The sequence below is a fragment of the Coturnix japonica genome, chromosome 3, assembly GCF_054131305.1.
Source record: "Coturnix japonica strain WE chromosome 3, WE-NBRP24, whole genome shotgun sequence".
In the NCBI taxonomy this organism is placed as follows: Eukaryota; Metazoa; Chordata; class Aves; order Galliformes; family Phasianidae; genus Coturnix; species Coturnix japonica.
The window spans coordinates 77,144,506-77,171,452 of record NC_140665.1 but is presented as its reverse complement, the minus strand read 5'-3'; the positions used below and the strand labels follow the sequence as shown (position 1 = coordinate 77,171,452).

At 36.4% G+C, this 26,947-nt stretch overlaps 1 protein-coding gene across 1 annotated transcript in view; it reads left to right on the top strand.

The window, feature by feature from the left end:
* CD109 (CD109 molecule) overlaps positions 1 to 26,947 on the top strand; it is a 72,923-nt gene that overhangs the window by 28,716 nt on the left and 17,260 nt on the right. Inside the window, exons 6-27 of the mRNA XM_015859075.3 lie at positions 2,287 to 2,326; positions 2,957 to 3,041; positions 5,199 to 5,295; positions 6,105 to 6,240; positions 6,721 to 6,830; positions 8,524 to 8,763; positions 9,115 to 9,216; positions 9,324 to 9,386; positions 10,006 to 10,182; positions 10,497 to 10,649; positions 11,299 to 11,373; positions 11,859 to 11,919; positions 12,480 to 12,615; positions 13,449 to 13,566; positions 15,767 to 15,880; positions 16,084 to 16,302; positions 18,474 to 18,618; positions 18,723 to 18,899; positions 20,473 to 20,554; positions 22,757 to 22,985; positions 23,499 to 23,664; positions 24,714 to 24,904. Coding sequence (XP_015714561.2) covers positions 2,287 to 2,326; positions 2,957 to 3,041; positions 5,199 to 5,295; positions 6,105 to 6,240; positions 6,721 to 6,830; positions 8,524 to 8,763; positions 9,115 to 9,216; positions 9,324 to 9,386; positions 10,006 to 10,182; positions 10,497 to 10,649; positions 11,299 to 11,373; positions 11,859 to 11,919; positions 12,480 to 12,615; positions 13,449 to 13,566; positions 15,767 to 15,880; positions 16,084 to 16,302; positions 18,474 to 18,618; positions 18,723 to 18,899; positions 20,473 to 20,554; positions 22,757 to 22,985; positions 23,499 to 23,664; positions 24,714 to 24,904 — 2,916 coding nt within the window. The remainder of the gene's footprint in view (positions 1 to 2,286; positions 2,327 to 2,956; positions 3,042 to 5,198; positions 5,296 to 6,104; positions 6,241 to 6,720; positions 6,831 to 8,523; positions 8,764 to 9,114; positions 9,217 to 9,323; positions 9,387 to 10,005; positions 10,183 to 10,496; positions 10,650 to 11,298; positions 11,374 to 11,858; positions 11,920 to 12,479; positions 12,616 to 13,448; positions 13,567 to 15,766; positions 15,881 to 16,083; positions 16,303 to 18,473; positions 18,619 to 18,722; positions 18,900 to 20,472; positions 20,555 to 22,756; positions 22,986 to 23,498; positions 23,665 to 24,713; positions 24,905 to 26,947) is intronic.

Genomic DNA, 26,947 nt, shown 5'->3' with positions numbered 1-26,947 from the left:
ATAGAGATTCTCCAGAAAAATGGTGCTTGTAGGGATAGCGTTGCTCTTGGAAATAAACAAAGCAAGCAGACTTCTGACCTCCACATTGTTATAACCTCATCACGCAGTCAAACAGCATCCAGTTAAATTAACCTTGGAAAATAGCCACCTCCTAGTAACAGAGTGTTGTTTGTCGTGGTCTTTCCCTGTTTCTCAGAAGGGTCTTAATCATAGAAGCAAAAAGGTTTTCAAAAGGAGCCTTCCCTTTCCTATCTTTTGGGAAGTGCAAACTATGTCATTTTCTAGTTTGTTCTTCTGGTCCAGTTGAATTCAGATTTTCCTCTTGGAGGTTTTTGTTTTTATTTTGTAAAGGAAAAAAAAAAAAAAGGGATTCTAACCCTTTCATTCTTCTGCTGTTCTTGTGTTGCTTAAGGCTTGGGGTTATTTTTGGCTGCTTTTCCTTTGTGACCTGGAGCCCTGTCAGAAGGAGGAAGCCCTCAGGTTGTGATGTCCTATTTGAGCACAGGAGCTCCTCCAAATGTCCCATCTGAGCACAGGGGCACCACTGCTTGCCAGAGTGGCTGTTGCTGTCCCTTCCTCACATGCATTCAGTGGGAGGTCTAGGGAGGACATCCATGTTTACTCCTGCTAAACCAGGCAAAAAATGTTTTTGACTGATTCATTTTATATGTGGGCATGGTTTTACTGGATTATTTGTTCTATTATAACAATTATTATTTTACTACTATTTATTATTTATTAGTGTTAAAGCCAAACATTTAAAAAATGTGTGTACACCTAAGTCTTATATTATTCACATTTTTAGATGAAGGCTGGCATAAATATTTCAAAAGTAAATTAGTGATACTCTTTCTCCTCAAACAAAACTCTTGAGTGTTTCTGCTTTTGTATAATAATTTAACTTTATGCCCACATCATGCCTTTGTTGACACTGAGAATATCAAAGAGTTATCAAGATATGGGTACAAGATGTATTATGCTAGCAATACTCTGAGTCTTTTTTTATGCCATTGATACATGCTTATTGTGGTAGAATGTACTTACATGTCCCACATGGTTAAGCGAGGTACGGTCTGATTGATTAATGATTACAAAAAAGCCTTGTGAAAGAGAAGTTGATCACTGCTCTATTGTAGTCCTGGTGTCAGGCAGACCAGCTGAGATTCAGAGCTCCAGTTCCAGTTACCTCATGCCATTTCCCTGTTGATGGCAGTTTTTTGGGCACGGCACTGTAAAAATGAGAATTGAGGGTTATATGCCCACAGACAAATGACTTGCATGCTTGCTCGAAATTACTCACACTCTAACAAGAAAGAATAATTGAGTAAGACAACAGAAGCAAAATTAATGTCTCACTACCCTGACTTTTTGGGTCAACTGTCATTGCGCCAATGAACAAAAAATAGCTGATTTGTTTTGTTTATTTATTTATTTTTATGTTAAGAGAGCAGGGTAAGAAAAAAACAAAATAAAAACAAACAACCTGTAAAATTATTCTCCTAAGAATGAGCATTGTATGGCCTAGTATAGCAAATCTCAATAATATTCCAGAATAGGCTTTTAGATATTCTGAGGAAAATGAGGAAATGAAAAAAAAAAATCAGAAAAATAGGAAAATAGAAAAGCTTAAGATTCTTTACAGTTGCTTATTTCTTCCTTTGATTTTTAACCAATAAATAAAAGTCAGAAAGGTAAAACTCAAAACATCTCTGCTGAAGTGAGTATGTACCACAGACTATAATTAAATCTTAGGGTTGTTTTTTTGTTTTTTAAGTGAATGGAGAGCCTTAAGATTATATGTGCTTCTGGAGTGGTCTTGTCTTCTAGATACACTGTAGGGGCTTCCACTTGTATTGAGGTACCAGAGTTAAATCTAAATGAATTAGCAGATACTTCTGGAGTTCTGTCATCTTTCATTTTGATCACTGTGAATGCTTAATGCTTGGTAGTTTTGGGCTAGCTGACTCAGATATATCTATATACAGAAACTAGCCGTATGTAAATGTTTGCAGACTAACAGCTCTCTGGGGACTCCATTATATATGGAGTAATGAATCTACTATATGTGAACTACCTGCATGCTTCTTTGGTGGGAATATCTTCAGCTGGTTCTTGCAGGAACTCTGCAACAGGAGCTGATGGTGGTTGATCTGTAAGTTAAAATAGCATCATTTCAGCAATTATTATTTACTCTGAGTATGGGTGGGATTGGGCCTAAGAAAATGCATTAAAAATGCCGCTCTAACTGCAACTGTATGTATGTTCTAACGTATTTTTTTTCAATAGGGTCAAGTACATTATCAAAGTTTTAAAGTGATGGAATATGGTAAGTGTCATTCAAGGACATTTAGTACTGACCAAAATTAGTAACCGAGTCTCCATTCATTTAGAGTTTAGAGAAACTAGTTAATGGCTAACACAAACTTTTTGAATACTCCCAGAGAGTTTAATTTCCAAATCTTCTTCTCTGAGACCAACTGTCCTGAGGAGAAACATCATCTTATCAGCTGCCCTGCTTATTTCTGGTAGCTTTAATGACCTACTACTGTGGCATCTGAATGTTGTCTTGTCCCTGTTTTCCCAGGAGATTCCAGGCAAAGTGTTCATCCCAAAATATCTGTATAATATTTCATGAAGCTTCCTGATAATTCTGTAAACGTTAAACAGGCCAAACATTTACTGCTTCCCTTACAGGCTTGATCTGAGAAAGGAGAAACAAGCACTGTGTATTTTAGCCATACAAGGTTGTGCACAGGCTGCTCTTGTGATGCTTGGTGCCCACCTTTTCACAGAATGTCTTAGACTGAAGCATGCATGGAACTGTGTTAAAAGTATGTCTTACTTTATATTCCTCAGGAAACTGCAATAGTCTGTACCATATTACATATTCAAGATATTTAAATATTATTTTGATGTGAATTAAATACTTTACATGATTATTATTATTTTTTTTTAGTTTTACCAAAATTTGATGTTTTGATAACAACACCATTATACTACTCCTTGAGAGAGAGAGATGTAACCGGTGTTGTCACTGCAAAGTAAGTAAAACACTGATACTGTTGTTGCTCTCTCTGTTAAGGTAATTATTTTATGTCTGTAAATACTAAAGTCAAAACATACTAAAATGCTAAAAAAGTGTCCTCCACTGTATATTAGCAGGCTAACTTATATTTCAAGTCACTAGATTTTTGTGTAGCAATATTAGATAAATCTTAAGATTTTTAGTTGCACCTTTTTGGTTAGGTATAGGTATTTCTAGACTACAGCCAAGGTATTTTCAACTGACTTATTCATAAATTTTCTTGAATCTTTTGTTTATAATGTAAACTCTGGGACTTTTTCTTTTTTCGCTGTTATTGTGTCTCTTTCATTATGCTCTCCAGTGTATCACATCAAATTCTTAAAGTAGAGTAATTATGTTTTACCATGCCAACAGGAAAATTATGCAAGCTTCTATTCACATCCTTCTTATACTTATTTATCCACGTTATGGATTTGAAATACAGGTTTCTACTGGCTTACAAAATACCTATGCCTGAAAATTGCTGAAGAATTGAAAACTCTTGCTAAGTTCAGAACAGACTTTATTGTGGACTGCTATTCATCATTGTAGACTGCTGTACAAATAATATTTTATTTTTTAATCTCATACAGAAAAGAGTTTTATTTTGGTAAGATGAGAACCAAGTAAAGCTACTTGGTAAACCCTTTCAAGAAGACCTGAATGTAGAAGTCTTTCTGGAGCTATTTAATTCCATTATAATGCATATCTTCTAACCCGTCAATTCAAAGTGAAATACAGAAGTGATTGAGTAACAGACTGTTTAATTGGAATGTTTGGGCTTCTGAGAAATAGCTTGTTTTCCTGGAGGCAATGCAACCTGATACTAGAAACTATGTAGGTTTCTCATTAGGTGTAATTAAAAAAAATAATAAATAATTCTTCAAATTATTATTATTTTTTCTTCCAATTTTCCTTTTGGAGTGTATGCCAATGGGAATTTGGTTTCCTAATTTGTTTTGGTCTGCCACAAGATACTTGTCTCCTCTGTGTAGGTATTGGAAAGCATACCTGCCTGCTGCAATAAATCCAGACTTGTGTGCCAGTGAATATTCTGGGATTGAATCCCAGCAGTGCCAAGGTTTTACTGATATGTCATAATTATTTATTAGGAATGACTTCATTCCTGGTGACTGTTTTTATAGGCAAAATGTTTCTGTATAGAAGGACTTTACATGTCCTTTAAACTTGTAGATGTCATAAATCCTTCTTCCTTTCTGATTTCTGGACGATTGTTAAATTAACTACAGGATGTTATCCAATGGCATTAATATTTCAAGCTTAATAGCAGCTTCTTCCTGTAATTAGATCTACCTGGAAAGACTGCAGCCAGGTGCAAGACAGCACTGTCAGAAATGTTGCTGTAACTATGCTATTTGATTATCTTTCCCTCTGCCTTCAGCTTTGATGTTTCTTAAGTGACTGCCAGTCATATCCATAATGGCCTGAACTACTTAGTTATCACATATGAATGTAATAGTACTGTTGGATTAGAATGTTATTTTCTCCCTATTTCCTATTCTACAAGGTCTGACTCTAATGATTCCTCTTACATGTAGGTTGTAAGCGTTTGAGCAAAATGTTGATTTATTACTACTCACTGAATATATTACAGTTTATAAATAAGCTACAATTGCCAATTGTGTCTGCTGTGCAATAATGCCATGATTTGTGGGCACTGTGTTTATTAAATAATTTGAATATACATAAATATCTTGAAATCACTCATTTTGTACATTCAGTGTTTGGGAAGCATAGCACTTCCCATATCCAGTTTTAACTCAATTGTGTACTAATTATGGTGCTACATATTCTGTTCAGTGACTTGCTTTAGCTTAGCTGAATGTAGTTAATTTGCTTTAACTGTTGAGCCCATAGGAACGGACTTGTAGAGCTCATGTTCAGGAAAGGGCAGCGCTTCCCACTTCTCTGTATATTCTCTAGGTTTTGGGCTTCTGACTTTAGTGCTAATGAAGTGGTCACAGTGGTGAAAATGGTTCAAAGTACAGATATATTCTAGCCATATTTGAAACCGAGGAAAAAGTATTTCAGTGGACCTTTTTATCTTCAGAGCTTGTCAGAAGCCCAGGCTCTTGAGAAGATGAATTGTTTTGCTTTGTTTGGTGTGTTTCAGGTATACATATGGAAAGCCAGTGAAGGGAAATGTTACGGTCACCTGCCTATCTGTCTCTTACTGGACAAATAAGAGGAACATAACAAAAACAATGGAGGTGAGTCCTTTTTTTTTAGCAGTTCAGTGGTGTTGTACACTCTAAAGCTGTGTCTGCTTTTGAAGGTTAAATATGGTTGGGACCATTCTCAAGTACTATGTTCAGCTGGCATAGTCTGTGGAGTCACTTGCATGAACAGTGTTTAACTCTATTTTCTAGTACAAAGAGGCTACGTTCGGACTGCCTGTTGGGAGTGATACTTGGCCACTGTAATCCCTTGAACTATGCGTGGAAGTTATTTTGGAGAGCAATAGTTGGCCCAAGTAGAAAAACATTCCTAAAGCCCTTCTAGCAGTGTGGGTGATGGAGGGCCAGCGCCCAGGAATGTTCCTTGGCACTGTGTGTGCCATTACACACTCAACTCTGTGCTATAAAGCCATTGCAGTTGCCCAGGTAGAACTCTGGCAAGGTGGTATCAAAAGAGTTTTGCCTACTTATTCCCTAGTTGGAGTCAATGTGCTTGAGATGATCTGGAGCATGACACGTAGAAAAGCATTCTGTTTTGATCTGAAGACTTACAAGTGGTGAGAAATTGATGGAATCTTTTTCAAAATCAGGTCTTTTAATTTTGAACTGTGAACAAAATTTCAGTTTCAGTGAAATGATGTCTGTCATTTCCTGTTGGCTGGCTTTAAGGCTTCAGCAGCAATTAATCTTCAGAAACAGAACCGAATTTGGGTAGAATCTATGCACCCTCAGGCAGCTTCCAATTTGTTGTCTTTTTCTGTAAAGCATAGGCACTAGTGTTCTGGCAGCGCAGAAGAGGACAATTTAATATAAAGTAATTTTTTTTTTTTTCTGCATTGCAGATAAATGGATCTGTGAATATTACTTGTAACAAGCTTATGTTGCAAAGCTTGAATGGGGATCAGTCATGGCACCACAGTGACGATGATTACACTGAGCCAATAGAAATTATTGCTGTGGTTACTGAGTCACTCACAGGTATTTTGCTGTTTGAGGTCTTCCAAGAGGAATCCAAAGTGCAGATTGTGCTAGAAGAGTTTAGTGCAATGCAGAGTGGCTTGGAAGTGATGGCAAAGTGTAATGTACAGAAGGAAATATGAATCATCTGCATGCAAATGTATTATCTGAACTGTTACTTGCCTAGCTATTAAATAGTTTAATTAACTCTTAGCTTAACTGAATGCAGTTCTATGCTAAGTGATTTATTAAGTAACCAAGGGACTTGTTCAGATGAGGACTTAATAACAGGTTGTTTTGATGAGAAGATCAGGCATAAAAATAGTGTTAGGTTGTCTTACAAACTGTAGTTTAATCATAAATTTATTTTATTTAATTGCTTATAAACATCAGTAGAAAGAGTTCTATGGCAGTTTTAGGATTATCTAAAAATCAAGTAAATTACTGCTAAAGGAGTATGTATGTTTAAAACATGTCTAAATGAAAGCAATTTTTCAACAGGAATCTCTCAAAATTCAAGTACTATCATATTTCCAAAGCAAAGTGACTATTTCATTGAATTTGTGGACTACTCTAGAGTCATAAAACCTTCTCTGAATTTCATCGCTACTGTAAGTTCTTTTGATTTGTTGTGATTTGTGCATAAATAAATGTGACTTTTTCTGCTGTGTTTTTGCTTACGTACCAAAATTTGCCTCAGAGTTTTAAGAGTGATTTACAAGTTTATTTTCAAATTATTTTTTCATGATGTATGAAGTTCTATATATCAGGAAGTTCTAAACTTACAGTTTTTACTCTAGCAAGGGATGATAGGAAGCGCTCTGTTGGCAGTATATACTTGTGTATGGTTTATCAGCATTGTGAAGAAAACTTTTCAGTCTCTAGCTAACGTTTTCCAATAAGTTGACTGTCATTTAGTAGTTTCTGAGTCCCAACTCTCTTCATACTTGTATATAAAATGGGATATATCAATGTGAATGTATTATTTATTTTAAATATACATGTATAAGACTAACCAGTTGTTACAAAGCTAAGTACAGCCCATCAAACTATGTTGCTTTGAAATGAAAGTGTCTCTTTTATGCATTCTGTCGTGTCTTTTTCATACCATCTATAGTTGTCTCAGAAGCCTTTCATATTCTTCATGCTCTCCTGGTCTGTGGTCAGTATTTCTGCACTTAAGAGATACTGAATATTGCACCACTGAATATTGCCTTAAAGGAGGAATAGATTTCATAATTCTTGAACACAGCCGGAGCCTTTACTATGTAGAAATGCCTAAATACTGTATATATAATACATGAAATAACTAAATACCAATAAGATAGACTGATTATGCAGTTTTGGATTGATACAGGCTGTATCATTTTGATAGCTTTACCAGTGTCACTTTGGTTTTGGTCCTTTTCGTTTTCTTTGCCCGCAGCTTAGTTTGACTCCAGCTCTGTCCTGCTGAAGAGCTGAGAGGAAACTGATGATTTAGCAATAGTGCAGCTGGTAGATGAGGTGCCAGTTATGCTCCCAGAGGAGGGGGTAAGGGAACAGCTACTGCTCTTGCTGGAGGTGAAGGTCTGTATGTGCTGCACAGAGAGATACATGGAAAATAATGGCAGAAGAGAAGAGGTAATGCAGTGATGCATTTTTGGACTGACAAAGAAGAGGGAAATATTTTTCCAGTATTCTCAAAATGTAGAGTTTTAATTTTTGGAATATAAAATACAGAGGGCAAATGGTTTTACTGTGAGTGAGAATCTGTAGAAATAAATGTTAATATAAACTATATTGCTGATTGGTGGATGTTAGGGTGAAGAATTTAGAGATTGTATCAATTTTAGGCTTGTTTTCAGTCTTTTCATTTCTTTCTATGAATCCATGAATACATCTGAATCAGTCTCACCTCTACTTATCTGATGTGTTATCCTGCACGTGGTGTAGTCTTAGGTCAATTTTTGTTGTGGTGGTGTTATACAAAAGGTGATAAAATGTTGTATCCAGGCAGTAGCTTAGATATGTGTGTTTTGCCTGATAGATAAGCATGTGGAAAAGAGGTGCTGTAATTGGGAGAGCTGAAAGGCAAATCACCTTTTCTATTTTATCTGCATTTTTATTTTTATTTTTCTCCATCTCATAGAACTGTGGATAGTTTTGTTTTTGACTGACTTGCCTACTTGCAGTACTCTCAAGGGATTAAAAATAAAGATGACAATGTCTTTTTTATTTTATTATTATTATTTTTATTATTATTTTAATAATGTAGGTAGTTTTATCCTGCTTGATGGGCATTTTCTTTATTTTTGTTTTTAGCTGAAGGTGACACGTTCTGATAGCAACCAGCTGACAACAGAAGAGAGGCAGAATCTTGTCACAGTCACTGCGCAACAGTCAGATCTGTTTTTTCACCACTCTTCACTTTCTCACTTCGAGAATGAGGCAATGGAGGAGAGAAATAAGACAGTCCATGTCCTGAATTACACAGTCCCAGAAAATGGAATTATTGACATTGAGTTTCCAATCCTATCCAACACAAAAACTTTGAGAGTTCAGGTATTGTTTTCTAATATGCTGGTTTGGAGCAGTGACACACTGAATTGAGAAGGTTGTAATTAGTGGTGTGCTGTTTCTGCCATCTGTAACAGCCCATATAGCACTTGCTGTTGTATTTCTTCCTCCTTATCCACATCAGAGCTGGAAGGAAAGTGACAGATCCTGTCTAAATATGATTTAAATAACTTCATCAAAGTAGAGAAAAAAAAGAAAGAGATACCCAAAGCAAAAAGCTGCCTTGTACTGCCATTATGGTTACTGTGTGTTTGTAAGCAGCAACATGTACTGCTGCTTACAGAGCACACACATTTTGCTGTTGCATTAAGAACTTTGTTTTACATTGTCTCACAGGCGGAGTTCCTCAACAGTAAGACTGACATAGGGGTTTATGATGTGTTCAGCTCTCCAAGTGAAACTTATCTCCAGGTTAAAACAAAGAGCCAGGAAGTGAAGGTACAGTCTGAGACAAAACTTTTGCTAAGATAGGAAAAAAAAAAAAAAAAAGCAAGTTATTCATCATGTTTCCATATTCGTCATTATCAATCATATTCTTTTTCTAGGCTGGGAAACCTTTTGAGCTAAATATTGAAAGCAACAAGCCAGTAAGAGAGTTCCATTATCTGGTAAGTTACTGTTTCATATGTGGATAATCCAAGATGACTTTTACCAACTTGACAGAATCACAGAATCACAGGGCTTGAAAGGGGCCTCAAGAGATGATCAAGTCCAACTCCCCTGCTAGAACAGATTCCCTACGGCAGGCCACACAGGAAGGCATTCAAATAAGTCATGGATATTGCCAGAGAAGACTCCACAGCCTCTCTGGGCAGCCTGTTCCAGAGCTTTGTCACTGACAGTAAAGAATTTCTTCCTTGTGTTACAGTTGGAACTTCCTGTGTTCCACTTTCTGCCTGTTGCCCCTTTTGCCCCTTGTTCTATTGCTACAGTTACATTATTGTTACATTTTTATGTACTTGTAGAACATACTGTACTGTGCACTCATTTTTATAGTTCAGTGTTGTCTATAGTGGTACATGCAGGAGTTAAAGCATAGAAAAAAAATCTATTTCTAATATTTAAATATTATGTTATCCTGCTATTTCATATCCAGTCTTGTAGAATTAATCAATAGAGAATTACAGCTCTTTGCCTGTTCTTTTAAAAAGCTTTTATGGGAGGAATGATAGAGCTTATGATGTATTGAGATGTCAACAGACTGAGTGTTTAATTTTTCCCTTTCAGGTGTTGTCTAAGGAACAAATTATGACTTCTGGAACAATGGTTGCAAAAACATTCAATTTAACAGCAGAAAATTCCTGGGCTCCTCTGGCGTGTATATTTGTGTTCTATATTGATGAACTTGGAGCAGTTGTAAATGATGCTCTTACTATCCCTGTTCAACCTGCTTTGGACAACAAGGTAGTTATGCTGAACGTGAGCTTAAGATCATGTTTTTGTTTCTTTGTTGTATGGTAAAAAGTAGTTTAGATCACAGGGTTGTAGATGTAAAATCTTCCTCATTGTGCATCTAGTCTGAGATTTATGTAAGTCTCTGGAACTTTCTGATAATGCCAGTATAATTAGTATTTTCCCCAAAGTCCTAGGAAGTGCAGAGTTTTAATAGAGACAACTAAGAAAATACTTTCTCAGAGTTGTGAACAACTGACTACAGACATCAGTGTATAATTTAAACTAGTGCCTTTTTAAAAATTTACTCTTTTACTTGTTTCTAGATCAAAATTTCTTGGAGCAAAGGTAAAGTCAAACCATCTGAGAAAGTGTCCCTTAAGATCAGTACAACAGACCCAGAATCAGTAATTGGACTTGCAGTTGTTGATAAAAGTACAAAGCTTCTAGGAGAAAGTAGTGACATAACAGAAGATTCTGTAAGTATACAGGGGAAAAAAGATCTTCTTTAATGTTTGCACGAAAGATGTGTGTTTGTATAGATATTACAGCTTATATGCTGAATGAGAAATGTTCTATGGCCTTAATTTCTTAGCTGCGCAGATATATTTTTTTACAACAGCAAGTAGCTTATCTGCTTAAGCAGAAAAGGCTCTAAGGTTTACAAGGTAACAGTCCCAGCACTTTTGATTCCAGTTAATATGGCATTGTTTTTCCATTCAAGAAACTCTCAGTTAATGCCTGGCTGTTTCTTCTTTCAGAAAAGACAAAAATCACTGAGGCTTTTTGATGATTTGTACTTCTGGTGCACCAACAAATTGAAGGAGTTGACAATACACATTGTTCCTAAAGAGCCCAAATGATGTATTAGCCAAAGTGCCATGGAATAGCAGTGGGCTGTAGACTCCTGTTTTAAGGCTTAGTCACTCATCTGTTCATTATGAAATTATTGCAGTCTAATCCGTAATCATCTTGTCGTGGATTCTGTTCTGCTTTGTGTGAGAGCTAACAGAGCTGCTGCTGCTTACTCTATAAATGAGCATCTGTTAACAGTGGCAATCCTGGAAAAAAAACGTTTTGGGTGATATTATGGTTGTTTCTTTCTTTCTTTTTTTTTCTTTGTTCTAGGTATTTCATGAACTCAATTTATACAATACAGCACAGTATTTCCCCCTGGTCAGAGGTTCTTTTGGTGTCTTTCAGGTATGTTTAAAGTAAGAAAATCTTACCATTTTGTGGGGGGGTGAATGGGAGGAGGGCATGGTGGGGCTCAACTTTGTAGTTTGCATATTGCTTACTAAAATAAAAGACTATTAATGCCCCTTTTAAAACTTAGGGCTGTAGAGAACAGTCTACAGTTTTCATGTTTTTTGTGGGTTTTGAATTATAAACTATCAATGTGTAAATAATCTGAATACAATGAAATATGTTTATACTTTCATAAATGTGGATTGTGTTATAGTGTCATCCCTTGTATAATTTTTCTGTCATTAAGGCAATATTCAGATTCAGATAATTGTGAATTCTATTGGTTCATATGTATTACTTGTTTTATGTCTATAATTACTATATAATTGTGTGACTATATTTCCTTAAAAAGAAAGACAAGAAAAGAAAAATAAAGTACATGAGCACTATTGATGGCCTGAATATCCTGTATTGAGATAAAATGTATAAATTTTATCCAGAAATGCAGCCTCTGGGTATCAACTGATGCAATTCTTGAGGAGGATAAAGAACATTTTCTTTGTAAGTAATACAAATAAATGAACCCTAATCTAATTACTGAGTGGGGAAGGAGACTCGTGGGTTAGGGCCCCTCTTAAGTCTTCTCACTGTGATATACATAAAGGCAAATTCCAACCTTGCAAAAGAGAACTGCTTTTAAGGCTCAAACAAGCAAAACTCCCATAGGTACTGCTTTGAGAACTTCACTTTTGCTGCTGTCCTGAGTGACCCTACTCATTAAGGGACTGAGAATCAATGAATGGTATTTTTCTTTGTAGTTTCAGATGCAGTTTCATAGCAGTGGTTTGTCACTTTTTTATATGACACTATATTTTACCAGTTCTAGAAGCAGTCTGGAAAGGCTATGTAAAATCTTAGTGTTCTTGACAAATTTCATTTACTTAAGAACAGAAATTAACAGCCAAAAACTATAAGGAAAAGAAAATATGCAAACTTCCTGACGTCATGGAGTAGTGTTAACATATGTAACAATGCTGCAGATTATACTGCAAACACTGTATTAGTGTGATTTTTCTTAAACATAGACATTTGTAGGTAGGACAATAATTTTTGTTTTGTAGATGATGGCATGATACCCGTAGAGGATGGCTTTGGTGATGATCTGCCAGTAGCCAGAGATGGACCTCTAGATTTCAGCACTCCATATGTGAGGACACATTTTCCAGAGACTTGGCTTTGGATCGATACCAAAACTAGGTATAAAATTAAAAGGAAATGGAAACTGATTTACTGTTTTTATTTTATTTTATTTTATTTTATTTTATTTTATTTTATTTTATTTTATTTTATTTTATTTTATTTTATTTTATTTTATTTTATTTTATTATTTATCATTATTTTGTATTGGTACTGAAAGACAGTGCTTAAAAATGTGGTATTATTTATATTCTGCTACCACCTAGAGGCCACAAGTGAGGTTGGAGGCCCACCAACTGAGGCATTTTGTAACTGCACAAAGCAGAGCAATCCCTAACTTGGTGCCTTTCAGTTTCAACAGAAACAAAATAAAACCCTAGAGACAAAAGCTTCCAGGATAGGAAACTATTTTCTTTTTACAGGTGGAGATCTGATTTGAAGGGAGACTTGGTGTTTTTCTGTTAAGTACATGAGAAGATTGTGACCCAAAAGCTGAAATCTGTTCTCGTCTGCAACTAATTCAAGAAGCATTTCAAACTGTCAAACAAATAGTGAAATCTGACCTGTGCTGTGAAGCACAAATCTTGTATTCTTTCACAGCTAAGAAGTTAGGGATACAGATTTCATTGGGGATTATTTTACAGGATGTGTAAAAGTCGATTAAATGTAATTACCTTCAATTCATGTAATTTAAAATAATTTAAATTTGTTCTAAACATTTTGATCCCATCATACATATTTCTAAATGATTAAAAAGAGGGAAACAGATAACCAAAAGTTTTTCCTACCAAGAGTTTGAACTTCATTTTTGATGTATTATAAATATACGTATTTACTTACTTGTGTCCATAAACAGATGCTTTTGAAAGTCATCTATGTCCTTTTGCTATCAGATCTGATGCAGATACCACAATGGAAGTCACTGTACCCGATACCATCACGTCCTGGGTAGCCAGTGCTTTTGTGCTTTCTGAAGATGGTGGTCTTGGAGTGACAACAGTTCCAGCAGAGGTAGCACATCACTTGGTGTTTCTCTTTTAAATACTGGTAATGCTTTAGATTATTAACTGGAACCGGAATTTTACTTCTAATAACAGCCCTCTCCTTATATCGATGAAGTAATTTCATGTGTATACAAACTGTTAAGAAAATGTTACAGTGAAATCCTATGTGGGTGTGGAAGTTGGGCACCAGGAAGAGGTGGTTTTGCTGCCAGGTTCCTGTCTTCCATGGCTCTTTCAAGGAAAATTTATCAATTTAAACTAAATTTAACACTCCTCAGTTTAGAACTCCAACTTGAGATTTACAGAATAGATATGCAGTTGTTCTAGGCTCCCTCTATAATCAGCTTCTTAGAGAATATTATTTGGCTTGTTTAAAATAAGAATTACGCTTTGGAGTGTCAGTATTGTTATCTCTTCATGCATTATGCAAAAAATCCTAGAGAAACTGTGCTCCTAATTGGAACATCTCCACTTTAGGTGCCAAAGGTTTGAAAGGTTGACTAGGTCATAGATTTCCAACTGGATGCCTGCACTAATTAGAATGTAACTTGGAGACAACCCTTTATCCACTGAAATTCTCATCCCTCCAAATTCTTTTGGAGGAGTATCTTTCAGGATGTAAGCCCAGATACAGACTCAGATTTGTAGTTGGCTGATATACCAGATACAAACCATATGCTTTGAACATCCTGGTCAAAACACCACAAAATTTGGAAACAGATCTATATTTTGTGGCTGAGGGTCCTTTGAGACTAATCATGATTCTTGTTTCTTCCACTTAGCTTGGCAGAGAAAGGATGGAAAGAGGAATTGTTTTCTGATTCAAAGTACATGAAAATATATATTTGGTCCCTCACTCTCAAATATGAGAAAGCTACAAGTAAAACAGATGTTGAACTTATTCTTTAACTATAATCACCAACATACACTGCTCAGTGCTTCAACCTTGTTGGGATGTTTAGATTGTGCTTGGAGTTCCATATGGCTGAAACATGTTAATCAGTGCCATATAAAGAGACAAATAAAAGAAATGCATGAAAATTGTGATGGAGAAATAAATATGTGATATCTGCATGTGTAGAGTCATTTACTGCTTTGCATTGTTTTTACATGTCTTTTAGTACATGAAATATTGATAATTTCACCTCATTGTGTTTTATTTTAAGATACTGAAATATTTCTGATTGTTAAAATTTAGTATTGCAGGAGGCTAAAAGGAAAAATAATCAAAGGAAATAGGCATAAAGTGAAAACACTGAGTAAGAACTGACAAAAAATTATCATTACAACTTTTCTAATGATAAAAGACATTTTTTATCACTGAAAGCTTTAGCAAACAACCTAAAAATATCTTTGAAATATTTGCTATGTAGAAAGAAATCTGAGGATTTTCTGGATCTGGAATTCAAAATACTTAGAAGATTTTTTTAAATGAAAACTGTATTAAAGCCATTTTTAGTTGTCATTTCACTATTAGTAGATATCGTGCTTCAGTGATTTTTAATGTACAGATGTTCATAAATGGTGAAATCCCACTGAGCTCGATGTGAGCTTACTACTGCCTTCCTAGAGCCAAGACTTGCTCCAAAAGACCCTGTGAACAGATAAAACTAATTGCTTTCTGACAGATTCCTGCAAGTTGTTTCTGTTTTAATTAAGAAAAGATGTACTATTAGTAGTATAACCAAAGACTTAGGCCAAGATTAGCCATACAGAATACACATCATACTTAGGAGCTGGTGAATTGCAGAAATAGAGAAAGTTGGTTATTTTGGATTCCAACATAAGTCTGTATTGACATGGATGTAGGTCAGTGGACGGCTTCAGAATCCTCCTTTACCTGTGTGTGCAAAATAGTTCATACTAAATTTAGTGGACAGATCACAGCTTTCCAACTTGCAGAATGATGGTTTCTTAGTCCCAATTCACCTTCTCCTGTCAGAATTTGCCATGTTGAAGCTGCCAGTAGTCCAGCAGCTTTCATTTTAGTGGCATTATAGAGCTCCAACAAGGGTGCTTGTATACAGAAGGATCCTTGGCTTACGACTCATACCTGTAGTAATACCTTTTGTTAGCTGTAGAGAGTGAGTAAACATACTCTCATAAGAATTTAAAAGTGAGAGTCTAATCAGATGTGCTGAATAGTCATTTTCTCACTGGTATCTGATTGTAGGGATTCACTGTTTTGTGCTGATCTTGTTTTGCAGCTAGAAGCTTTTCAACCTTTCTTCGTTTTCTTGAACCTTCCATACTCTGTCATCAGAGGAGAGCAGTTCATTTTGGAAGTGAATATCTTTAATTATTTGAAAGAAGAAGCTGAGGTAAAATAACAGTCTCTATTCTCTGTACTTGAATATTAGCAGACAATGAAGGAAGTACATTACTGGTAGAAACCATTTCTCTCTCTTGTGAGATCTTTAGTGAGTGTATTGTAAAGCTATTTCTCTATACACAGCTTAAAAAGGCGGCTTAAATTTTCTTCAAAGTTTACACTCGTTATTGCAAATGTTTCTGTATTTTACAGGCTAGTGTGATCCTGGAAATGAATGACGCTTTTGAAATTATTCTGACATCCAATGAAATAAATGCTACAGGAAATCAACAGACTGTATTTATACCAAGTGAAGATGGGAAAACTGTTCAATTTCCAATCAAACCAAAACAGCTGGGAGAGATTCCCATCAAAGTGACAGCGATATCATCTGCTGCTTCTGACGCTATCATCCAAAAAGTTTTAGTAAAGGTAAGCAGTCTTCAGCTTGGCTTGTTCTACAGATAAATTGCTCCGTAAAATAGGCAATGGGCTGTTGGAAAAAGGCAAACCAGTTTACTTGTCTGCTTCTCATTTTCTAAGACTGGTTTCAGGTCAGACAGCTTGAAGTTGAAAGCACTTATAAAATAAATTCTTTAGATCTTTTTCCAGAACTGAAAATACAGATCTGTTCTGTGGCTGCATGTTAAATGTTTCTGAAAGCAAGGCAAAACCTGTTTTCACATCAATGAATTCATGGTGCTAGAGTTAGCTTAACAATCTAGGATGGTAAAGTGGACCATGTAACTCTATTATGGATAAGTGCAATAAATTTCTTAGTGCGCCTAACTTAGTTCAAAGCCTACTTTTATGAACATTTCTCTATTGTGTTAGTGATGGAAGTTTAGCCCCCAGTCTTTCTTGATGAGCTAGAAGGTTTTGGATGAGATTTACCTAACATTTGTCATCTAACAGTTTGAGTCATGTTGAGCTCCATTTCAGTGAGAGTTGATAAGCACTTTTACATCTCATCCTAAAATAGCTATTTAAGATCCTAGAATTAGGGAATAGTTGAGTTACTGTGTAGTCTAGTTTTCCTGGTCAGAAGAGGATCAACTACAGCAGAGTGCTCAGGACTCAGAGTCAGGTTTTGAGTCTATCCAAAGATGGAGACTTCTCAGCCTATCCAGGCCATTTGCCCTCACCTGGACCCAGTACTCCAGTGGTCTCATCAGGGCTGAGTAGGAGAGAAGGATCACCTCCCTCAACCTTGCTGCAAAGTCTCTTTTTTGGCTTATGCTCAAGCTGGTGTCCAACAGCAATCCCAGGTCCTTTTCTGAAAAGCTGCTTTCCAGATGGGTAGACCCTAGCATGTAGTGGTGCATGGGGTTGTTTCTCCCCAGGTACAGGACTTGTCATTTCCTTGTGCTGATCTTCACAGAATGATAGAATCATAGAAACTGTTTCAGTGCTTTACTACTCTGAATAAAGAATTTCTCTAACCTATCCAACCTACCTAAAATTCACTTCTTTTAGATTAAAGCCGTTCCTCCTTTTCTTACCACTACTGGACCGTGTAAAAAATGGGTCCCTTTACTGCTTATAATCTCACTTCATCTATGCCTTTGTTTTCAGATTTCATAGGTTTTTCTTTCTGCCACTTTCTTACCCATTGTGTGGGATTTCCATACTGGTAGCACATTTCTCCAGGATAATGAGTTAAATGAATTATGCTCTAAAGGTGCTGATCTACCTCCTTTATGAAACAGGATCATAAAATTGCACTATTTTAGAATACAATAAACATATGAATTAAGTGATATGAATTTGAGCACAGCTGCTTGTGAAACTTTAACGCTGAAAGTTGAGATTCTTCTAGATTTTATTATTTACATCTGCATTTCTGTATCTGTACTTGCCCAAAACTGCCTCAGCCTTGTCCAATGTGAGGAGCAAGCTCTGGCCAGCTGAATTCTGCTAAATGGGTATTCTCCTGTTTGCTTTGAGGGCCCATTTTTGGACAACTTTTCTTTTATAGCATAGTCCTTTTTTTTTGGACATTTCCAAATCACTGTCCTGTAAGTTGATTTTGGAAGGAGTCACTTATTGCCCTTTCTATTGAAGCTCAGATGTGCTGAAGAGAATTAAATCCTGTTGGACTAAGAGCTAGGCTGAGAAGAGCAATACATTCATTTCCTCTACTTTGAAGACATTTTTTCTCTCCAAGATACTTGCATGCATGGATGAACTGAACCTTTGAACCTCCAGTGATGAACTTAACTGGTGTAAGTCGGCTTTGTATGACAGGCTGTAGGACTGCAAACAGCATGAAAGAGAGCACTTCTGGCCTTGGCATATGCTTGATCATGGAGCTCTGTTCTTGGCATTGAGTTCACTAGAATCAAAGATGCTTTCAATGACTTTGTGTGTATTTTTATAATTAAAACACGGTTGTTAGAAGCAAATAGTGGAAGCAGGTCGTTATTATAAAAACATTTATGTATCAGTTCAGATGGGCCAATATCTCAGGTTCTTGATGTGTTAAGAAGCAGCACAAAGTATTTTGCAGAGTTTTAGATGACCAGCACAGTAAACATGCAGTTCCAGTCCTAAAAAGCAACAACTTATTAGAAATTATAACAATCCTCTGTTTATTTTGGTAGGCTGAAGGATTGGAACAGACATATTCTCAGACGCTCCTTTTGGATTTAACTGGGACTGAACAACAAACAGTGACAAAAACTTTGGATTTCACTTTTCCTTCTGATGTTGTAAGTGGCAGTGAAAGAGTGCAGGTCACTGCTATAGGTAAGTATTCCCAATGTATTAAATTTTTTCGTAGTTTAGCTGATACCGTCATTAATGTATTAGGCATGTGTTTATTTGTATTATGTTTTATTTTTATCTTCCAGGTGATTTACTTGGACCTTCAATCAATGGTTTGTCATCACTGATTAAAATGCCTTATGGCTGTGGTGAACAGAATATGATCAATTTTGCTCCAAACGTGTATATTTTGCAATACCTCACTAAAACTAGGCAGCTGAGAGAGGATATTCAATCAAAAGCCTTATCATTTATGAGAAAAGGTCTGTATGCTTAAAGAACATGTTATGTTTTCAAGAACACTTACTAGCTTAGAGGTACCTGTGACTTTGTAGTTGGTATGTGAAAAGCTACTTTGCTGGTGTCACACAACCTGGAATTAAAACTCATTTTCCTCTTTCTTCTGGGATAACAGAATTGGGGAGCAGACAATTCTACTTACAAGGAAAATTTTCCCCATTATATATTGTTTTTATATATTTAATTTTCAGAGGAAAACTGCATTTTAGAAGGTGATTTGTTGTGCTTTTTTTTTTGTTATTGATAGTTGCTAACTCCTTTTTGCTTAAACTCTTTGTGAGGTACAGTAGGCCAAAATTAGCAGGCACATCCTCATCCTGCCACTTCCTTGCAGAACTCTAGGAAACATGTTCTGGTGATTGATTCTTGCCCACCCAAGTTTTAGACTTGGTCAAAAATAAAATCTGTGCTGGACATTGGAAAGTGGAATATTTTAGTGGAAAATGGTTGTGTATTTTGACTTGAAAATACACCAGGGCATCATGGGGTGTGAAAAACATAGTTGTATTGTTCTTCTTTGTGCCTACTGGGCCAGACAGAACCCATGATGTATTTATCCTTGGTCTGAACTGTAATTTTCATAAAATCAGCACAAAGATGGTGAAGGGCCTGGAGCATCTCCCCTATGAAGAAAGGCTAAGTGAACTGGGTCTGTTTAGCATTGACAAGAGAAGACTGAGAGGGACCTGATGCAGGTTTATAAATGTCTGAGGTGTGGGGGGGCAGAGTGGCAAGGCCAGACTCTTTTCAGCAGTGTGTAGAGACAGGACAAGGGGAAACGGCCAGAAACTGGAGCATAGGAAGTTCCTCATGAATGCGAGCAAGAATTTCTTTACAGCGAGGGTGACGGAGCACTGGAACAGGCTGCCAGGGGGGGTCGTGGAGTCTCCTTCTCTGGAGCTATTCAAGACCAGCCTGGACGCCAACCTCTGTGATCTGGTGTAGGGAACCTGCTTTTGCAGGGGGGTTGGACTCAATGATCTCTGGAGGTCCCTTCCAACCCCTACTATTCTGTGATTCCATGATTTGTAACTTGTGGCTTCTCTCATGCCTTTCTAGTTGGAAAATACTTAATTTTTGCTGGTCCTTTTTGTCTGCTGGAAAGATAGAATGTTTCTCTAGTTGCAAGACTTCAGTATTTCAGCTTTTTTGAGGAGTTGAGCTATAGATCTAGTCTACAATTGCTGCTGTGCTTCTAGAAATACTGAGTTATAAGGTAGTGCCTCCACCCTGCACTGTCCCATCTGGGTGGTGGATGAGTGGGAATCGTAGAACATCCTGTTTTGGAAGGGATACAGAAGGGCCAATGAGTTCTGTGGGAACAGGAGCCCTCTAGGTCTATTTTTGTAGATAGCTCTTTCACATTACTGTTACCCACTTTCCTATAGTTTGCTACATGGTTTAGTGTATTCTTATAGATTTGAGAGATGTTTTATTCAGGTTCAAAAGTGCCTTGCTTCATGTCTGTCAGAAGTTTATACTGGAACCCACAAAAGAGGAATGTATTCAACACCTATCTTTGCTCTTTCACTCCAGGATATCAAAGAGAGCTGCTTTTCCAGAGGGATGATGGCTCTTTTAGTGCCTTTGGAAATGAAGATCCCTCTGGGAGCACATGGTAAGTAGTTCTGCCAGATTCATTTTGGAATTTGACCATTTTAGATACTTCCCAAGACTAGATTTATTTATTTTTTTTGTGAAGCTGCTAAAATTTTCCAGCTGTCTTAGCCTTCTGCCTGGTTTTCATTAGGCATTCAGGCCAACTCTAAGGTCGTTCTGTTGGATAGCTTGCTGTCAAGGCCAATATTAGGGCAGATCTTTTTAATTTTACAAAGGATGAACAATGAATTATTTTACCCATGGGAATAGATGAATGAAATGCTTTGAGTTGTTCTGCTGGAGAAGATAGCTTACCAGCATGGAGGAAACCTAAAACTTCTTTGGAAAAAAAAAAAAAAAAGCTAGTTAAGGCTACTCAGGATTTGTTTTTTTGCCACAACAACAAGGGGTGAAACATTGTTAACTGTATTAAAGCAGAATGTCAAATGAGCATTTGTTTAAATCACCATTGCTGTCTCTGCAAACCAGAAGTCTCCAGTGGCTGAAATGCACTTCCGTTTTACTCTTGTGTGCACCATATTTATGCATATGTTTGGGAAGTGCCCATGTATATCCCTGGGCCCAGAAGTGTGAACCACACTATTGCTTAAGTATCAGCATAGTCTTCGGTAGCCTTCTGACCCTGACACTCTCTTGACATTTTCCAGGTTATCCCTGCACATTGTTTAAGAAGAACCCTGATTTAGAAAGTAGTAGAGTTCACTGGTGTAGGTGCTAGCTGATAGATGGTAGATGTCTTCATGACAGGTTGGATGGGTCCCTGGGCAGCCTGGTCTAGTATTAGAAATGGAGGTGCTGGCCCTGCATGCAGCAGAGGGCTGGAACTTGATGATCCTTGAAGTCACTTCCAACTGAAGCCATTCTATGACCATAGGAAACAAATTCTAGGCACATCTGACTTATTAATATAGATGTGCATAATATGTCCAACAGCTCTAAGGGTTCTGAGTATTAGAACAGCCTATTTCTGCCTGCTTAAGAACCAGTGTTTAAAGTATTCTTTTCCAAGAGGCAAAAGTGCCATAGATACATTTTTAGTTCTCTAGTAATTTATCAGGAGCTGAGACTACCTAAAGTGTTATATACATAAATGCGACTCCACAGAAACAGACAGCTTTGTCTGAAAATTTCTCAAAGGAAGAATAACGTTAATTACATTGCTTGTTATTGCAATTGAAACAATTTAGGGCTTAGCTTTCACCATTGCCTCAAAGAGATTTTCACTTTTCTCAGTTCTGGATACTGAGGGCTCTCTGAGGAATTCTCTGTGAGATTATTTGAGCTACTGATGGTAAAAAAAAATTGTCCCACTTGCATCTTCTACACCTTGTTTTTGAGATTCTAAATACAGCTGAAAAGCTCTTTCAGTGTAGAATTTCACCTTAAGAAACATAGTAAACATAATTGTGGAAGCTAGAAAGATAAACAGATACAAGTTCCAACACGCTGTTTAGCTAATCTGCATTTGGTTAGTTTACATGTGTGTTTGTGCTTCAGCATGTTACCAGCTTCAAATAAAACTGTTCCAATTACTCTATCACTTACTTGGTCCATTCTTCTGGAGCAAATGAGCACTCTTCACCAGTTTTAGTGGGATTTGTATTAGATGCAATATTGATGGAGTGAAAAATGAAGATAATTTATCTTTATTAGCAACCCTGCTATATATGTATTGCAGTAACAAGTTACGTGAATGCACATTTAGCAAAGAAAGGAGTCAAAGTAAAACTTCAGATTATTAATGAATAAAACAAGTGTTTTTTCAATGATGTCATTAGAGGGATAATTGTGATAACTACTATCACTAGTAAACTACATAAACTACACTTATGGTTTGCAGTAATGCAGTTATGACATTGCTACTTCAGCTTAGCAACACAAGGCAGGAGAGCAATATTTGAATAAAATTAAACATGTACTGGCAGAGACTTGGATAAATATAGACAAATAAAGACTTGGAGAATATATACTCTGTACTTATTTTTGAAATGTAACAGCTGCAAAAGGAATTATCTTTAGGAACAAGGAAATAGCTTCATTTTTTTGTGGATTAAGCTTAGTCTCCTTTCTTGTCTGGATAAAGCACGTATTTTCCTCTGTGCTTGGAAGCTGTGTGTTGAGTACTTTATGCATCATCATATTCTTATGTTATGTTAAACAGAAGCTAATTTTGTCATGTTTCATTAACCTTCTCCTCCAGGTTATCAGCTTTTGTATTAAGATGCTTTTTTCAAGCTCGTCAGTTCATAGATATTGACAAAGATGTACTCAGGGATACAGCTAAATGGATCGTTGGGCATCAGAAATCAAATGGAGAATTTCAGGAACCAGGCAAAGTGTTACACAGTGACCTTCAAGGAGGCACCAATAATCCAATCACTCTCACAGCATATATCATGTCTTCTCTCATTGGGTTCCAAGATAAAGAGGTATTGGAATTCATAAATAGAATTTACAGTTTCTGGAATACTTCATAAATTCTCATACTACCCAGCAAACACCTGGTAGTTTAGAGAAATAGAGGAACATCCTGAATAAAGGCAAAATGTAACCTGATTTGGTAAAATTTCCCTGTATTTTGGCTTACTAATTAAGACAGTATGTGTTGTGAGGCCATCCATTTTGCATACCCTTGCAAAATCTAAAGGCAATTGCTTTTAGTAAGAATATTGTCATGCCTTTAGTCTAGGAACTTAAAAGGGAATTTATGGGGGGACCTATCCTTAGAGGCATTCAGTCATTCGATCAGTTTTCTTGGGATTACTAACATTCATAAGAGATGGTGTGAGGTTAAAAGCTTTGCCTCTGAGGTTTGTGTCTGTGATTCTGAGATTTTTCAGTACATGCTGGTTGTTGTTTGAAGATAGTAGTTTCTATTCCTTTATGAGCTTTTTCTTTTACATTATAATAACGTATATTCAGTGTTTGATCTTCATTTTCAGCATGCCTACGTCATTAAGAGAGCTACAAACTTTCTGGAAGATAAATTAAAAGAAGGCATTTCAGATAATTATACATTAGCACTTGTGTCTTACGCTTTGTCATGGGCAAAGAGTACAAAAGCAAAGGAAGCCTTGAGTATGCTGAATGAGAGAGCAGAACAGCAAGGTATTGCACAACAGTTTTCTATGGTGGTACAGATGGATTTTTTTCAATTTTACATGTATATATGTGGAATTAGAGAAAGAGATAATCCTTGAAAATTAAAATATGTTCTCAGCTTGCTAGATAAAACAATATCTTCAAATAAAGCTTTAATTCACAGCAAAGCTAAGCCCTTCTGTTTTAGTTTCTGTGTACTTGATGGGAAAACCATGGTGCTGTCAAAGAGCATGACTTGTCAGTTCTCTCATGTTATGTGCACTTGTAAAGTTAGTCTAATTAGACAGTTGAAACTGACTGTTTCAGAGTAGTTCTGATTGATCAGGAGGCTTCCAGGAGCAGGGGTGGGAGATGGTTAGTTGAAATAAATATTGGAATGAAGAGATGAATGATTGGACATCTTGTGAGCTGATACAGAAATGTATTGCATTTTCTGTAGTGACCAATAATCTCATCATATTTAGCCTCTTCCATGTTGAGTATGACTGCATTTTGTTTCCTCTTTTGGGCAAAGAGCAGACTATATGATAGTAATCAAAGATATCAAAGGTTTTTTGTTTGTTTGTTTGTTTTAAATAGTTACTATCCTCTTGAAGAAACTGAAAGATTTCATGTTGTAGACTAAAAACAGAGCCTGTTTTCTGAGTGAGGCTTGTCAGATGGTCATTTTTGGGAAGGGAGGTTTTGCACTTCACTCAAGAACAAACAGGTTGGGCAGCTGTAATGCCCTGAAGTTCCTTCTCTAGTGAGCATCCCAGTAATGAGGTGGCTTTTCCACAAGGGCTCATTTATCTGAGCATTTCCTATTGACAATAGAAGGGTCAGTATAAAGGTAATTGAATTTAATTGGAGTTGAATATCTGGACTCCAGCTTAATTTGTAGCTATATTAAAAAGTGCCGAGGAAGTACATAAGACATTTGCTAGGCACGCACCTAAACATTCACTTAGTTTTAAAGAACTATGCTAGTTCCCATATGTAAGCATAAATTGTCTTTTCTAGACATGCAAAGACTTCAGTCTGTGGATCTGAGATTATTTTGGTTTATTTTTCAGGAGAATTTCGCTTCTGGATAACACCTGCTTCTGAAATTTCTGATTCCTGGCAGCCACGGTCCATTGATATTGAACTTGCAGCGTATGCTCTGCTCTCACACTTTCATCAGGACAGGCTGGAGGAAGGGATACCTATTATGAAATGGTTAAGTCAGCAAAGAAATCATCTTGGAGGATTTTCATCTACACAGGTAATATTTCAAGAGGCTTTATGATACTTTCAGAATGAGCGTTATTATCTTCAAGAAAAAAAACAAAACCCCAAACAAGCCCAAATATTTGTTTTAAAATAGTGATTGCTGAGTTTTATTTTGCTGTATCAGCATTGTTTGGGTGCATGTTTGAATTCTTTGCAGGACTGCCATCTTAAACATAGACTACCAATGTTAGTAATGTTAAATTAAAAAAAAAAAAAGTAGAGAGTCACCTTCATTATTTAAAACACAAAACCTAAAAGATGTTATGAGGGAAGATGCCCATGGAAAAGTACTTAATCAGATTTTCCAAGCAAGTATGATAAATATCTGTGCTTATGTGGCTTCCAAGGAGAGAAACGTCTTTCTATTTTTTCCATATGTGGGCCCTCAAATTCCTGAAAGGCCGTTAGCTAAGATAAGAAAGGGTTTTGGAGGAACAACCCATCTTAGTGCCTCTGTTGGCAACAGAATTTTGATGGACCGTGAAATTTGGAAGATTTCATTTTCTCCAGGAGGTTTCCATGTTATTGAAGCCACATCTCGTAAGCTGTGCTAGCATGCAGAAAACTTAAATATTACTCTGGATTGTGTTACTTTAAATTTTCTTTTAAATTAAGTACAAATGCTGGTCACTATAAAATATTGCATATTTCTGTACTGCTCAGTACCATTCTATACAGACTATTCTTCCTTATTTTCATATGTATTTATTAATATGAGAGATAATAGTTCTGTTAAATAAAATATAATTCTTGGGAACCAGCCTGGTTCTAGTACTTTCCTAATGTGTTAGAATGATGCTTGTTATTTGAAGAGACTAATTGAAATACCAAATTGTTGAAAAAAACTTTTCTCCTTGCTCTTAGAAACAATTTTTACTTGGAAGTTTGAAAGTGAAGTATTGTATTATCACCCCTGGGGGTGAAATTAAAACATGAATTTAATCCTTTTGTTTTTCTGTAATCTGAAGTATTTTGATTTCAAAATTACTCCAAATATCTCTACGGATGCCTTTTATTAATTTATAGAAGTGATCCCACTCTTTTTTTTTTAGTATCTAAGATCATTTTAAAACAAACACTTGGAGAGTTTTCTTGTATGAGCTTATCACATTAGAAACTTAGTATAAGGGCTACTCCAAAAGTAATGTCTCCTATTTTATTATGTTGGCCCATGACGTCGAAGGTAGATGTCAATGGTACGGTAGAAAATGTTGAACCTTTCTAACAATATTCCATTATATTTTGTTGCCATGTGACATATGGCAGCAGAAGAGCAGTCCGACAAAGTGCTGCCTGACTTGGAAGTGTGGAGGAAGCAAAGGCATGTCATTGAATTCCTCCATGAGGAAAATATTACACCCATTGACATTCATCAATGGTTGCTGAACTTTTATGGGACCAAGGGGTGGATGTGAACACAGTGAGGCAGTGGGTGCAAAAGTGATGTGAAGGACAAGCCACATTCCATACAGACATGCACAGCTGTCACAACATAAATGAAGATTGTCTTAATTAGCTCATTTGTGCAAATTGGCTTGTGGTGGTGGTTATGTTGAAAAATAATGTTTTGTAGATGAGATTTTTTTCTATCAAAGAGTGTCATTGTGCTCTTTATCTCTGTTGTAGTTTCCACAGAAATAAATAGGAGACATTACTTTTGGAGCAACCTATGTATTTTGTGTGTATTTCATATATACAGGAATAGAGTTCATAAATAAATAAAGTCTATCTGAATGCATATTTAAATGGTAGAGAGGTGTAGCAATTGTGTTGAGTGCCTTTGTTGCTGAGCACCCAAATGGGGCCTAAGTGTATGGCCTGAGACTATATTTCCTAACTTTTTAGGTTGCATATTTAGTGTATGCATGTATATATCCCCCATATACTTTTGAGTATCAGCTGTGAATTTTTCCTGATAAAAAACATTGTATATGCCTTCTGCTTTAGGGCATTATATCTTCTCAAGAGCTGGTTCTTTTCGGACCTGTAGCTTTTGCTTCAGTCATGAAGGAACCCTGAAAAATTGCTTTGAAAT